A 17,073-nucleotide genomic window follows, 5' to 3' on the forward strand; every position below is an offset into this window, starting at 1 on the left:
AAAGAAGGAGAGCAGGTTGGTTTGGCATGATCTACCTTTTGTAAAACCATGTTGTATTTTGTCCCATTTACCATTAACCTCAATGTCCTTAACTACTTTCTCCTTCAAAATTTTTTCCAAGACCTTGCATACTACAGATGTCAAACTAACAGGCCTGTAGTTACCCAGATCATTTTTTTTCACTTTCTTAAAAATAGGAACTATGTTAGCAATTCTCCAATCATACAGTACAACCCCTGAGTTTACAGATTCATTAAAAATTATTGCTAATTGGCTGGCAATTTCGTGTGCCAATTCCTTTAATATTCTTGGATGAAGATTATCTGGGCCCCCCGATTTAGTCCCATTAAGCTGTTCGAGTTTCACTTCTACCTCAGATATGGTAATATCTACCTCCATATCCTCATTCTCATTTGTCATGCTTGAAGTCTTTAAACCACGATTTGAGGACTTCAGTAGCTCACACATAGGTGAGTGGTTTTTCGCAGGAGTGGGTGGGTGAGATTCTGTGGCCTGCGTTGTGCAGGAGGTCAGACTAGATGATCATAATGGTCCCTTCTGACCTTAATATCTATGAAGTGCTGGGAAATGCTGATTTTACACTTCATTTGCACCTCCTCATCTCTTTAGCTTAAATAAAGATCTCACCGGAAAATCTCACATTAGTAGCTAATATTCTACATGGCACAAAGGGCACTGCACATTATTTTCAGAGTGGAATTCATCAGGATGTGAGCGATCTTGGATTGTCTCCAGTGACCAGTATTAATAAACAGGCCTGTTTAAGATAAAAATTCTTTCTGTCTCTCTCCCAAAATGTTAGGAGGACAGAATAGACACTAGCGTCGCTTTCTCACGTTCAAAACATACCAGTCTCCTTGAGGCTGGCTAATTAAAGCTTTTACATATATCCATGTATGCACACAGAGCATGCACACCACCCCATAACTGAGGGTGATATCTATGTAATAAATTGCATTCATCATGCACCTTTAACCAGCTCACCTGCTTTCTCACCCCTAATCTAAATCCTGAGGGAGATTGTCCTAACATTACTAATAGCCTCAAAGAGCTGGGGGGATGGGTATTTTATTCTTTTAAATCAGCCTCCCAGAGAAATATTTCCATCTTCGCTTTCAAATTTATGCTCCGAGTCTCTTCATGGGAATATTTAGTTCTACACCAGTGTCAGGTTTAAGGTCCAGTACCTTAGAGAACTTCAAAACTTAGGAATAGGAGCTTTATCCATCGGACAGGGATATTACCAATTTTATAACAGATCAAATGGCAACTGGAATGTCACAAGTTACTGAGAAATAGATGCATTATATTATTATTTATTGTTGTATTGGGATAGCACACAAAAGCCCGTTAAGATCAGGATATACATGATAGAATAATGTGGCCTCATTACTCAGGAATGCTAAAGCCATGAGTGAATTATGCAGGTAATTTTGAAAGGAGGGCCAATAATCTTTATATAATGTATCGCCTCCCTGTTTCAGAGAAACTGTTACAGAGATTTTTTTAAATGGATACAATATTTCATATCCCTTTGCTGGTAAAGCTGGGTTCTCTTGGGACGATGAGTCCAAATGCACAGAGCACTGAAAGGGAGGAAAACGGTAAGTAATACATTTTAGAAAGTTCTAAAAATGGTGTAAAGTAAGTTTTTCATACCCAAAAGTATCATGTCTCTCAAGTCCAGTATCTCAAGATCTCCAAGTACCAAATCCTAAAGCTCTGATCACTGGTAAGGAATGGCAGTGGAGAAGGTCCTCATTTGTAATGAAATAAAGCCCCGGTTTCTTCATGAGCTACCTTAAACCTGCCATTGGTTCAAACTGAACACTGCTCATACCTGGTCCTCTGGAGAATTTAATTTTGGCATGGAGAAAGGAATACCACATTTGGAAGTTAGGAGGAAACATTTATCTGGAACGTTATTTTTGTACATGGCTGCTTTTTAGAGCAGCCTAGAAATTTGAGTGTTAGAATAAGGCCCAAGGGAAATGGTTAGTGGTGAGAGTGCAGGTGAGGCAGTCAAAGGTATACACAACAACTGTTTATCACACGGCTTTGCTATTTATCACATGGCTATAACTACCACAGGGAATATATAGAAGGTGGAAAGGGAGAAAGATACACAGAGTTGTCTGCTCAGAAAAAGGGCTGGTTCCTCCACAACATTGTGGGAGTTCTGTAGTTTTCTAAAAAAGAGTGCAGACATCAGTGGAAGGGTGAGAAGTGCTGTTTCACATTGGTTTTGTGCTAAAAAAACTAGAGCTTTAAAAAAAGATACAGCATACTTCAAATCTCATACCAAGTTTAAACCTACCATGTAGCCTATGAAAATGTGGAGAAAGACTTTTTAATATCTTCATGTCCATTGTATTGATCTAAGTTGTAGCCACTTGTGGAAAGGTTGAGCTTACATGATTTTTTTTTTTTTAAATGACAAAATCTCCATGAAAGTTTACTAGTCAAGGTACAAAACCTTCACACTGATCTCTTACGAAAAATGATCCAGGATAAGGAAAAAGCCAATTATATTTTACTCAATTGCTCTCCAAAAATGCATTATTCTGACTGTGTGGGTGAGTACAATTTTATAACATGCTCCCAGTGGGCCATAAATATATTGGTCTTGATCTAATGCATGGAATTCCCATTTACATCACAGACTGTTGCACATTCATATCTAAAAGAGTATATGCCTCTGAACAGGCCATTCATGACTTCACTACCCACCCTTTCTCAAATCGCTGCAAAAATTACTATTTCAAAATGCCGTTTCTATGCACACAGTAATACTGTAGACCTTGACAAAATACTCAAATCAAGAGAGCTACAATTAAGCACTGAATAATGGATACTGGCAGTAACATGCACATGATCCAATCACACACAGTATGATGTCAACAAATCAAGACAAAATAATTTCACAAAAGGAAAGAAAATGGATCTAATTCAGCCGTCTAAATGAAAGCTCTAAACACAATTCAGCTAGGGGTATGAAACCAATGATTTAGCAGCTGTTCTAAGAATCTAAACGTTATTATACCCTGAGGAATGAAAGCTAGTCGCTAAAATTCTAACCTTTACATTTACCTTTCCTTAAAAATAAGCTGTTTGGAAGAAAACACTGCAGTCATTGCCGAGTGCAGTGGTATTTTCAGTAGCTTATGTCATATGTTCAAATATTTGGCATTTATTCATACAACTGTTACACATCGTTCCGGCCAGACAAACAGTGCCAGTACTGCTTAACTTTGTACTGCAAATGCTTAGATGTAACAAGAAGAGGAGGACTTGTGGCACCTTACAGACTAAGACATTTATTTGAGCATGAGCTTTCGTGAGCTGCAGCTCACTTCATCGGATGCATTGGTTGTAATGGTTGGTCAAATTCAGAACCACTCCAAATATTATAAAACAAGGTTACAATTTTAACATTTTTAATATACAAAGCAAAACAGATGCTTGCAGAATTCAAATGCGACACTGGCATTTACCAAATTAATAGAAGAACTCGCTGCTCCCTCTAGTGTTAAAAATAAGATGTCACATGTCAAAACAAAATCCTTGAGAAATAACACAATAAAGTGAAAACAATCCAGGTTGGGCTATGTTTTCAAGCTACTTTGTACGGTGTCTAGTAGAGCGTTCAGCTTGTAAACATTACAATAACAGCAGCACATCTGCTCTTAAGGCAAATCCTAATTCAGGGCTCGATCATTCCTCATGAACCTGTGTGTGGAGGGGAAAGACCATGTACATCCCTCTCACTGGTTGTGTGCGCGCGCAGTCATAGCCTCTCATGCATTTTACTCAGAAGAGGAGATGGATCTGGACCAGTTTTTACTCTGTCTTCATGGCTGAATAAAAACTGATCTCAGTCTCTGAGGCATTAAGATATGCAATTTTTAGAAGTACCTTTTCAATACTCCAAATGAAAATAATTGCCTTTTATCTACTTATTGATACTATTGTGTTCATATGTGCTCAGCTTTCAAGCTGATCTACAGAATGGGACTCCAATTGATTTTGAACCAGTCACTTAGTAAATCTGCTGCTCAACGTGGTAAAAAGAAAAGGAGTACTTGTGGCACCTTAGAGACTAACCAATTTATTTGAGCGTAAGCTTTTGTGAGCTACAACTCAATTCATCGGATGCTACTCTGAAACCTGTCAACATGGTAAGTGGAATAAAAAGTGAACCAATTTTTCTATTACAAATGGAACCAGGTGGGTTGTTTTTTGTTTTGTTTTGTTTTGTTTTTAATTCTACTCAAATCTTTGGCTTTCCACTGACAGGAAACTACCAAAACGCACTTTTGTGCATACTGAGCACTATTCACTGAAATACTTTTAAGACAACTTGAAACTGGTTTGATTTCAGCTATCCAGCTTTTACTATATTTCAAATGCTTAAGACGCAGAAAAGGATGTTTGTCCAGTTTTCTGATCCAGAGTGCTTGTTTTTTGCTTCTTCTCAGGTGGAAGGAGGTGGCAGGGTTCCCCCCCCCCCCTTTTTTTTTTTTAACAGTAAAGTAACATTGAATTATCCAAAGCGATTTTAAATCTAAAACATCCATTGTCTGCACATCATTAGACCAGAGTGCACATGCTGTAGATTTGGGTGGGAGATGCAAAGGTGATTTATATCTCTCCCAATTCTAGACAACTGTTGCAGGGTCAGTCCCTAGCACATGTCAGAACAATGTAAGTGCAACGTTTAAAAACAACCTACTCTGTTACTAATGTCCCCTGCACTGAAACAGAAGCCAGAGATTGGTGTAGGATAGATATGTCCCAGCCATGCTCCTTTTTATCTGACTATGTCCTGTACTGGGCAGCAGGGAACAGGTGGGATGGATGAGAACACTGGGGAAGAAAATCCAGCCCATTATGTGGAAGGCCAGCACTATTACATTGCTCTGATTTCCAGATAGATGAGGAAAGAGGTGTTTTAGAAAAAGCATTTATATTAAACTAGTTTTCTGGTGTTGTCAAGTTACCAGTTTGTTACCAACTGGATTTTACATTAGCTCAATGTCAACCACGGTTTAAAAGAGAGACCCCAACAACCTCACAGGCCTCCATAAAACACATAAAAAGTTGTCTCCCCCAAGCATCTACAATCAAAACTATAGGAAACAAAATGAGTTTTTCCTCCTTTTCCCTAAGCACAGAGTCTGCAATTTAAGAATCAAATTGAACTGTGGGCAATTTGGCAATAGAACACCAGTGCTAACAATGACTGGCTTTGTTTTTTAATATCCAGTGTAAACACACCCTTCCAAAAATGAGTTAAAAATACGGTCCTGCAGGCAGAATAATATAGGGCTGAGTCAGGAGATGTAGGTTCTATTCCTAACTCTACCCTTGGTTCCCCATGTCCCTCTTTGCCTTAGTTTCCTCACTGGCAAAACCTGGATAATGCCTACCACGAGCAAAACCAGAATAATTCCTACCTGTGCAAGTGCTTTGAAATCTGTAGATGAAAGATATTATTAGAGATAAATATTATGAACCAAAGGCACCACACAGGATTTCACGTAGAGTGCAAAACACCAATTATGATCAATAGTGCCATATTTCTGCACTATGAAACAGGAACCTAACCTTGTTTTCTACATTAAAAGAGCCAACAGTATTATGTACTGTTTTTGGTTAGTTTTGTAACCGTCAAAACTTGTAAAAACTGTTAAAAGAAAGCCGGTTTTAATTCTCAACTTTAAACGTCACAAAAATATAAGTGTTAGATTATTTAAAAATATCTCAAATCATTGGCTTTAAAAATAATGATTTACAAATTGTTTTAAAGCAAGCACTTTCCAAAATGAAGGATTGCTACTCAGGAGGAAATCCTTCCTGCATAGTGCTATTAAGCTGCATGATGGTAATTCACTACATGCTTAACACTAGTGCTGAGTATCTACTTAAAGCAAATGAATATGAGGTCACTAAGGTTTTGTTGTGCACCTTTAATAGCTTCCATTATGCATTCTACCACATTTAGTTGAATAAGAAGTAATCAGCGTAACAGACTTTTCTGAGAGATGCACAAGGACCTGTATTTCCTGTTATCATTGCAAACAGAACATGTAAGAAGAGAACTAAATTAAACACAGCTACAGAGGGAAAAGGGCTGAGAATTACAGTAGTCAGACTTTTTGCCATTCAAAATGCCAGGTAAAAATGCTTTTTTTGCCAGGTAAAAATACTTGATGGCCATCCCAAGGAAAAAAAAAACAAAATCAGATAGTTAGAATTCAAAAAGTCATTTTAGTCGAACAGAAGTTCATGATCAGTTGTAATCATGAAATGTTTAACAGAAGGGGAATGAAGAAACGTAGAAACATGAAAACCATGTTAGCTGCCATCCTCTAAAATCTAAACACATAAGGTGAGATGCCAGCTAAAATGGCCTCAGTGGAGTAAACCCCTAATCTGGCTGGGAAAAAATCCTCTGTCACTGGAACTGAGAGACAGCTATAGACTGTGCTCCATAGACACCCTCACAAGCGCTGAGGTAGAGGGTGACACTGGAAGGAGGAGCAGCATGTCAGGTGAGGGGCTGTAGCACATAGCACTGCAGAAATGGAGCTGAACATAGAGCGAACTGGAGACACAGCCATAATTTAGACGGACCCTGCTCCCCTCCCCCAGGCTTATGTAAATTATGCCCAGGGCCTCTCCAGCCACTGGAATAGCCCCAAATCAGGAAGATGCCAGGGTGGCTTAAAGCCACCTTAGCCTACCCCTTCCCCTGGCTGAGAGTTCTGTGCTGTGCCTCTTGGAGGTGCGACACAGAAGCTGCTCCAGGAACAATACTACATGCTGTAATCTAAACTATCATACTCTGTGAACGAGGATAGTGGCTCAAGGAAAATGGTACATACTATTTTCTCTTTGTAGCAGTCAAAGACTAAAATGAGTCAGTCCACTTGAACAGATTACGTATGGGACATAAGTCTATTGGGTTCAAAAAGTTGTGTCCAGCTGAGCTACACAAATGCATTAGAAGAAGAGAGTCATTGGCATTAAATAACAGAGCAGTAAAATATTCCATAACAAACATCCATCGTTCCTGTAGTTGGCCAATCTCTCTCTTATATAATTATCTATGTTCTGTACACCAATTGTTAATGAGAGGTTTCAAACACTTCACAGGTTTCAGAGTTAGTATAGCTTACACACCTTTACCAGCTCCCCAGAGGCAAGAGTCCATTATTAGAGATGGACAAAAACCAAAAACCCAGTATCCAAATGCTCTTTGACATTCAGATCCACACTTCATGACTCAAGCTCACATCTGTTCCTTTAACATGAGCTTCATTAAACTTAGATTTTTCCCTAAAAGCACATTTTGTCTTTCAAAGCTTCATTCAGCCAAACATCAAAAACTTCAGAAACTGCTACAAACCTAGAAGGTAACATTCAACTGCAGATTGCAGCACACCAACGCAAAGAGGAACCAGACATTGTCAAAACAACAGATGCAAAATCTGTAGACATTTCTCCATGGCTACAATGATCAACAACCCCCACAACACACCTTTCAAGATTCATGGGCCCTACACATGCATATCACAACATGTGGTGTACCTCCTCCCATGCACTAAATGCCCCATTAGCAACTACATGAGTGAAACCAGACAATCACTATGCTCTTGAATAAACTGTTTCAGAAAAATTATAAAAGTTATAAAACGTCCATATCACCTGTGGGTGAACACCTTGGGTTTTAGCCCACGAAAGCTTATGCCCAAATAAATTGGTTAGTCTCTAAGGTGCCACAAGTACTCCTCGTCGTTTTTGCTGATACAGACTAACACAGCTATCCCTCTGAAACCTTTCACAAAGTGATCACTCTGCATCTAAACCATCAGTCCTCATCCTCAAAGGAAACCTGCACAACACTTTCAAATGATGAGCCTGGTAGCTTAAACTCATAACTTTCCTAGATACTAAAAATCATGGTCTGAATAGACACACTGGATTTATGGCTTATTAAAGATCTGTAACCCACTAACACCACCTTAGTGCTTTTCCCCCCTCTCCTTTTCTCTCTATGACTAGAGAGGTGTTAACAGGCCACTTCACTTTGAATGGTCCCTTCAAATGTGTTAACTGTTTACGCTAAACAATCTTTCAAACCTCGTATTTAGCAGGTTTCAGAGTAACAGCTGCGCTAGTCTGTATCCGCAAAAAGAAAAGGAGTACTTGTGGCACCTTAGAGACTAACCAATTTATTTGAGCATAAGCTTTCGTGAGCTACAGCTCACTTCATCGGATCCATACCGTGGAAACTGCAGCAGACTTTATATATACACAGAGAATATGAAACAATACCTCCTCCCACCCCACTGTCCTGCTGGTAATAGCTTATCTAAAGTGATCATCAGGTGGGCCATTTCCAGCACAAATCCAGGTTTTCTCACCCTCCACCCCCCCACACCAATGTGATATATGCCATCATGTGCCAGCAATGCCCCTCTGCCATGTACATTGGTCAAACTGGACAGTCTCTACGTAAAAGAATAAATGGACACAAATCAGATGTCAAGAATTATAACATTCATAAACCAGTCGGAGAACACTTCAATCTCTCTGGTCACGCAATCACAGACATGAAGGTCGCTATCTTAAAACAAAAAAACTTCAAATCCAGACTCCAGCGAGAAACTGCTGAATTAGAATTCATTTGCAAATTGGATACTATTAATTTAGGCTTAAATAGAGACTGGGAGTGGCTAAGTCATTATGCAAGGTAGCCTGTTTCCTCTTGTTTTTTCCTACCCCACCCCCCAGATGTTCTGGTTTAACTTGGATTTAAACTTGGAGAGTGGTCAGTTTGAATGAGCTATTACCAGCAGGAGAGTGAGTTTGTGTGTGTATGGGGGTGGGGGGATGTGAGAAAACCTGGATTTGTGCAGGAAATAGCCCAACTTGATTATCATGCACGTTGTGTAAAGAGGTGTTACACGGTGTGTAAAGAGGTGTAAAGATAGTTGGATGGGCTATCACCAGCAGGAGAGTGAATTTGTGTGGGGGGTGGAGGGTGAGAAAACCTGGATTTGTGCTGGAAATGGCCCACCTGATGATCACTTTAGATAAGCTATTACCAGCAGGACAGTGGGGTGGGAGGAGGTATTGTTTCATATTCTCTGTGTATATATAAAGTCTGCTGCAGTTTCCACGGTATGCATCCGATGAAGTGAGCTGTAGCTCACGAAAGCTCATGCTCAAATAAATTGGTTAGTCTCTAAGGTGCCACAAGTACTCCTTTTCTTTTTGCGAATACAGACTAACAGGGCTGTTACTCTGAAACCTATATACACAGAGAACATGAAACAATGGGTGTTATCAGACACACTATAACGAGAGTGATCAATTAAGGTGAGCTATTACCAGCAGGAGAGAAAAAAAACCTTTTGTAGTGATAATCAAGATGGGCCATTTCCAGCAGTTGACACGTTCTTGTCAACTGCTTGAAATGGCCCATCTTGATTATCACTACAAAAGGTTTTCTCTCTCTCCTGCTGGTAATAGCTCACCTTAATTGATCACTCTCGTTATAGTGTGTCTGATAACACCCATTGTTTCATGTTCTCTGTGTATATAAAATCTTCCTACTATATTTTCCACTGCATGCAGTGGGCTGTAGCCCACGAAAGCTTATGTTCAAATAAATTTGTTAGTCTCTAAGGTGCCACAAGTACTCCTGTTCTTCTTGTATTTAGCAGTGACACTTTGAATTAGCCCATGTCTACACTACAAAATTATGTCAACCCAGCTGATGCTGACATACAACCAACGCAGTTATTCAATCGCTTGTGTGTATGCACACTTGGCTTCTTGTGTCAGCAGCGCATGTCCTCACCAGGAGCACTTGTATCAACTGTAATGTCAGTGTCGGGCATTGTGGGACAGCTCCTGAAAGCCCACCAACAGTCAATGTAAACAATACGGTGTCAACACTGACACTGCATTGACCTAATTAAATCAACTATGACTCTACGCTATTTGGAGAGGTGGTGTTACTAAATCAGTATAGAGAGGCACTTATGTCGGCGGGAGCCAAATTTAAGTGAAGACACTTTCACAGCTAGAACAACACAAGGTAGCTTACACCAATTTAACCGCATAGTGTAGACCAGGCCTTAGTCTCTCACACCTGAAGAGCTCTGTGTAAGCTCAAAAGCTTGTCTCTCCCAACAGAAGTTGGTCCAATAAAATATATTACCTCACCCACCCTGTCTTGATCATGGTCCTCTTCTGATTGTTTCATACCACTGATTATAAAGGAAGTGTTTATCTAGACATTTATTCTGGATTTATCATTCTCTGAGTAACACATAGGAATGTTTGAATGCACTTTTACCATTTGCATAACTCTATGGTGCCAATTTCTCAAATCTTTAAGAGCTTGGTTTGACTATATCATTGAACAACTGTAGCATTCACCCCCCCTTTAACTTTTCATAGGGAAAAATCTCAAGAATGGGTTACAAATAACCAATTTTTGTCCTCCAAGTCATTTTCAAGGAATTGTTCAGGCTGAAAAAAGGAAAATTAAGGTTTTACAGACAGCTTCTTAAAGATCTGTTTTTTGTAATCTTAGGGGCAACAGTCCTAGCCAATGATCTCATTCGCCTGTCTCTCAACCAATGTCAATGAAAAGACAGACAAATTACACTATGTCCCTGATCCTGCAAAGGCATGCACACAACTGCACACACTGACTAGTCCCATTTGTACATGAGTCTTTGCACGACTGAGTCCTAAAAACCTTCTTTGAACCAGGTCTTTTTGAAAGTCAACATCTATAGTACTTTCTATGTCAATAATCTGGTCTATTACTTAACACAGCAATTGAAGACAAAGGATTACTCACCGATCGATCACAATTTCTTTCTGTCTTAGCAACCCTTCTTTGATTTTCATAAGGGATTCCCAATTACTGAAATCCTGATAGCCTGTACCTGTGTAACCTTGACGAGACGATCCAGTCAGAACCTGCATTTTAAAAAATGATATAGATTAGTTCAAAGAACAGAAATTGTAAGAATTTTTTCCGTGTTCTGTGAGTTTCAAGTGTAAAGTTCTTTCTGAAACATAAAACATTCTTGTATTTAATTTTGCAGTTTTACTTAAAGGAAAACTGAGCAAAGAATTAAGCATACAGTAAAGTTATCTTTTTTTAAAAAAGCAAAGAAACTTTGATCCAAAAGATCCCATTTTCAAACTCATCTTAGATTACTCTGAAAGTATTGTTAAGGCAATATCCTCTGAAACTAGAGCTGGAGGAAAAAAGGCCATTAAGAGGTCAAATATTGTGGTTAAGGGAAATACTGTTGAAAATTTGATACACATTTTTATGCACTTGCTGCAGTTTTTTTGAGCAGAATCAAGAGATTTCCTGATGGCATTAGAGCAGTGGTTCTCAACCTTTCCAGACTACTGTAACCCCTTATCTTGCATACCCCAAGTTTCACTTCACTTAAACTGCTTGCTTACAAAATGAGACATAAAAATACAAAAAAGTGTCATAGCACACTATTAAGGAAAAATTGCTTCCTTTCTCATTTTTACCATATAATTATAAAATAAATTGATTGCAATATAAATATTGTATTTACATTTCAGTGTGATAATTGAGCCTGTTTTTCATTTGTGAGCCTTGTCTGAAGCCCGAGCCCCAGGAAGCGGGGCTGAAGCATATAACTTACCTTTGCAAGGCTCCCTGTGGCGTGGGGCCCTGGGCAATTGCCCTGCTTGCCATCTCTTAATGCCGGCCCTGCACTCGGGAGCCCCCTAAACCTATCCCGTGATCCCCCTGGGGGTTGGAACCCACAGGTTGAGAAAAACTGATCTAGATGAGTTGAGTACCCCAGAAGACCTCTGTGTACCTCTGGTTGAGAGCCACTGTATTAGAGCACTTGGCACTAGATTCACAAAGGTACTTAGGTGCCGGACTCCAACATTTTAGGCACCACTAACACTCACAAAATCACTGATCAGCTGCCACCTAACCCTGTAGGCACCCAACATTCCCTCTGGTGTACATGCACAAAAAGCTGCACAAGTCCTGATGCCCAGCTTAAGCCCTGGTGAGATCCTCAAACTAGGCATTTCCCCACCTATCTCCCCAGCAGAGCCAATCCCAGACATGCTCTGAGCATGCCTAACCTGCACAGAAGACAGCTGGGGGTGAGCAGTTTGGGACTTTCTCTGGCTGTGGGGATGTGCACGTTGGCAATGTTGAGGGCAGGTAGGAGTAGGTGTTGCGGAGTACCCAATAGCTCCAGTGGTTAGGGTATGCTCCTATGGGAGAGGTGGGAGACCAAGGGTTGAATTTGCATACTGCCTGATTTGAAGCAGGGATTTGAACCCAGGTCTCCCGCATGCAGTGCCCCAGGCTATTGAGTATTCTGGGGTGTGTCTCTCTCTCCTGATGAAGCTGTATAATTTGTATAAATAGTTAAATATTCACTGAAACAGAGACTTGAACCTTACTCTCCCATATCCCAGGAAATGCCCTAACTGCCAGACTATAGAGTCAGTCTCTCACTTTCTCTCTCTCTCTGGCTCAGTGAATATTTATATAGAGGAACAACTCCAACAGGAGAGAGACCGTGTTCCAGAATGCCCAATAGGCTGGTGGTTAGGGCACTTGGCTGGAATGTGGGAGACCTGGGGTGAAATCCCTGCTCCAAATCAGACAGAGTAGGGGTTTGAAAACAGTTTTTCCCCATACCAGGGGAGTGCCTAGCCACTGGGCTATTGGCTACAACAGGGAGAGAAAGTATCTCTCTCCCCCCACCTCTCAAAAAAGGGCTGAACTGGCTTAAGTATCTAACTCCAGGAGAGGGTTCATGGCTGGGAATCCAGAGTGGAGACAGATGCCTCCTTCTGGCCTGTTAGGTACCAGATCAAAGGGAGTTAGGTGCCCAAGGGTGCTCGACCAATTTGTATAGTGGGGGTGCTGAGAGCAATTGAACCAAACTGTAAAAACTCTGTACACGACGGAAACCACTTCAAGCCAGGGGGTGCTTCCACATACCCCCGGCAGCCCTAGTTCCAGCACCTATGTAGGTGCCTAAGTACCTTTGTGGATCTGGGCCTTAAGTCCTGCTCCTTTCCTCTGCATTTCACTCTGCTATCTTCGGAGGCTCCCCATTCAACTTGCTGGCTTCTGTGGATCCCTTTCTTAGGCGTCTAACTCTCCTCATAAAACATATGGGAGCCTGGGTGCCTGCCTAGGAGTTAAGTGTTTCAAGGCCTAAATCCCCTTTGTGAATCTAGCCCTTGGCATCTTGAGATCTTCAAATATAATTTTATCATCCTTCATCCAACCACTAGATTTCACCTCCAATGAATTACATGAAAAAATTATGTAATCCCCATGAATATATGTACCTTTAAAATATATATAAATTGGGTTTAAATTCAGCACACAGAGGCCTGGATTGCCCTCCCATCAGTCCTAGTGCGTAGCTGAGAGGGGTGCCCATGAGGACCTGTGACAAAGATTAGCAAATTTTAGTATTTTATTTGATGATTTAACTAGTTGATTTGGTATTGATTTGAAAGTTGCATTGTTTTCTTTTTAGTTTGATTTATTATTAGTAATATTCATTTTGGTGATGTGTTTTCTTGATTTTATTTTCAAGTGGCTTAATAAAATTTTTAAAAAGGTACTGAGACACATTTCTTTTGATAAATTGCAAAAGTCAAGAATCTTTGAGGCCCTGGGTGGATATTGGCCTTTCGATCTAAGTCAGACCAGCTCCCTCTCATTAGTCTTTGCTTCTCACAAGATCCTAAAATCACTGTCCCATCGTCCCCTCCAACAATTTTTTTCCGAGTCTGGTGCAGGGGATGTTATGCCCAATGCAAAAACACTAACAGAATCTGTTTTGCCTGGCCAAAAAAAGCATGCCTTACAAAACTTAGTTGTACCAATGACAAGAGGCTGGATTGCATAATAAAAATCAGTAAAAGGTGGCCATATTTGGTGGCATATAGCATTTCCTTTGCTGGTTCTCCCATTACAGAGCTGCCTGCCTCTCTACCCCAGCTACTGGACCTTTTAGGCTACAATCAGACAGAGAGAGGAAACAATCTTGAATCTTACCAGATCAGATTCCCTATTTTAGCACCTTTCCCTGCCTCTCAGAGCCAGGGATTCTCTGCCTTCCTAAGAAAACTCATTAGTTTGATATCTTGATTCAGTGTCCCATGCATTGCATAGCTATGAAATTGTCAACGCTGAGATCACAACTCTTGCTGTATGATACAGCAGCCTATTTCATTAATGACAGTGTGTCCACTGGTGGAATAAATCGTTGGAACAAAAAATATAGTTGCAGTCAGCAAGGTCTTTTGCTTGAGGGACAAGGTTTATAAAAAGAAAGCAAAAATAAGTTAATATAAGCGGAAAAGAAGTGTTAACAGATTCTCCGAAGTTTGAGGTTCAACCCAGTCACATGACATGGGTGTGGAGCACAGGTGCCAGCTTCCTCTGGGCCCCCGAGGTGCTCAACCCGCAGCTCTGCCCCCACCATACCCCCCCAAGTCCCCACCCACACCCCACCTCTTCCCAGCCAGTTCCACCCCCTCCCCTGAACGTGCCCCTTCCCCACTTTTCTTCCTTCCTCCCAGAGCCTCCTGCATGCCGCAAAACTGTTCATCATGGCGGGCAGGAAGCGCTGAAAGGGAGTGGGAGGAGTTGATCAGCGGGGCCACCAGCGGGCAGGAGGTGCTGGCGGGGGAACTGGCTGCCAGTGGGTGCTAAGCACCTGCACATTTTTTTCCATGAATGCTCCAGCCCTGGAGCACCCACAGAGTCGACTCCTATGGTATGGAGTCTAGCCTTCCCAAAGGCATTCTCTCCCTCCTGTCTCCAAAACAGCCAGTCTACAGATGTTCCCTTGAGTGTCTGAGTAAAAGAAAGGGAAGTTGAATGGAGGCAACTTCCTGTCTGCATATTCTGTCACAGGATGGCAGGGTCTGGCATCATCAAAAGAGTTAAGGGCTTGTCTGCATGGGGAATTATTCTGAAATAGATATTCCAGATTAACTCCTTGTGTGGGTGCTCTTATTTTGGAATAAAATAACTTGAAGTTTATCTGGAATAGCTATGCAATTTTCATTTGTACCCTACCTTAATCCGAATTAACTTCTTGGTGTAGATGAGCCCTGCTAGTTCGAATCTGGCCCCATAAGCAATAGGCATGACACAGAATTTGTGAAGATCTACACTTTGAGATCTACTGATGAAAAATGCTACGTAAGAGCTAGGTATAATGATTATTATTTAAATTGTTGGGCATATCTTCCAAAGGAGACATAAAACAAAAAGACTCTGAGCAACTGCAGTCAGAGATCTTAAAACACTTTTTACAAGGGAATGGGTATGCAGACCAGATTCCAACAAGGGCAATTTTACATAAAGTTCCTCTTGTACTTTCAACTAGCAAAACTATTCTTCAGTTTCTCTCCTAAAATATTTTGCATAATGAAATGACAATATATAAATTAAGACTGTAAATGAATATAAATGTCATATCATTGCTTGAACAAGGCAAGTTCTGGCTCTTATACTGACCAATGAGAATGAACATGTTGGCCAAATTTAGACAGCCTTATGCCCAACTCCGTGGCATTTCAGTTTGTCTGTCTGTCTGTCATGAGGTAACTTTTGAATGCCACATCCAATCTAGTCCGAAATTTCAGGGAATGTTCTAGGCACCAATGACCAGCACCCTATTGATCCCAGGAGAAATCAAAAACCTGAAAAGGGTGAAATGGGGGCACATGAATTTTCTGCCAGGTCTTTAGCACACCAAGCCTCAAGCACATCTCCAATTGTCTATAGATCAAAGAAGAGGTTGATGGCACCCATTACACTTTATAGCACAACAATACTCCCGTCTCATATTTTTATTCCTTTCCCAGAGAGAGAAAAGGTGTCTGGTAGAGGGGGGAGAGGGAATGGAGGCATACATGGAGAACTCCTGGTGGGTGAGGGATGTTGGGGGACCCCAGCATGGGGATGAAGGAGTTAAGGTTTAATGAAGGATTACATAGAGTCTCTGCCATGGGGGGCAGGGAAGATGGAAGATTCTACTATGGGAGGAAACAGGCACACAGAGCCCTCTGGCATAGCAGGGAATGGAAGGTATGGGGAAAAGCAAGGATGGAGGGGCACACAGAGATGCTACTATGGGGGAGGGATAAGGGACCCTGGTATGGGAGAGTTGCAGGGAGTCCCTGAAAAGAGATGTTGGCACAGTGAGCTTGGGGGAGAGGAATGGAGAAATGCAAGGAGCACCTGGTGTGCGCAATGAGCTAAGATTACACAAGCTACAAAGCGTGCAACTCCCTAGTCTTTAGAAAAGCACCTGGGGCGGGGGGGGGGGGGGAGGCAGAGATTAAAGTAAGTAATTTAAATCCTGCCCCTTTTATTTGAAAATCATATGGAAGCTTCCATATATTTTTCTAGCTGAATATTTCAAAACAAGTCCACTACATAAATCCACTGCAAAAATAGCTTTAAAAAATAATGTCGTAATGTACAAGCAAAAAGCAACACAAAATCTACTTCATACAATAAAACGACCATGTGCAGCGTCTGTCAGTGCCCTGTCAATGCCACTTGAAAACAAGACAGAATACACACTGGAAAGTTAAACATATAATGACTAATGATTTGCCAAACAGTTGCTATATAATGGGGGATGTGTCAATATATGTACATACAGTACCAAAGGTCTATTTACGTGACTTTCACAAACAAATTTTTTGCTATTGGAACATATCCATTCTCATAGATGTGCACAATGTTTAGAGAGCATCATAATTTTCTATGAAACCTATCAAACCTAGGTGTTTTTACTGGTCATTCCAAACTGACAAATTATTTTTCCATTTCTTGTATCCTTTTTGTTCTGTGCTATAAATACTTTAATAGGGCCCAGAATAACAAAGGTTCACTTCACTCATTTAGAGCACATGGTGTTGAATACTCTCAACAGCTTTCTAAATAGTTTGAATTGT

General features: G+C 40.8%; 1 protein-coding gene across 6 annotated transcripts in view; it reads right to left on the reverse strand.

Moving 5' to 3' along the window:
* CEP85L (centrosomal protein 85L) overlaps nt 1-17,073 on the reverse strand; it is a 270,268-nt gene that overhangs the window by 58,075 nt on the left and 195,120 nt on the right. For all 6 annotated transcript variants that reach the window (XM_078852177.1, XM_073337154.2, XM_073337155.2 and 3 more), the window contains exon 4: nt 10,907-11,028. In XM_078852177.1, the coding sequence (XP_078708303.1) occupies nt 10,907-11,028 (122 nt within the window). The remainder of the gene's footprint in view (nt 1-10,906; nt 11,029-17,073) is intronic.

The sequence above is a fragment of the Lepidochelys kempii genome, chromosome 3 (assembly GCF_965140285.1).
Source record: "Lepidochelys kempii isolate rLepKem1 chromosome 3, rLepKem1.hap1, whole genome shotgun sequence".
Taxonomy (NCBI): domain Eukaryota; kingdom Metazoa; phylum Chordata; order Testudines; family Cheloniidae; genus Lepidochelys; species Lepidochelys kempii.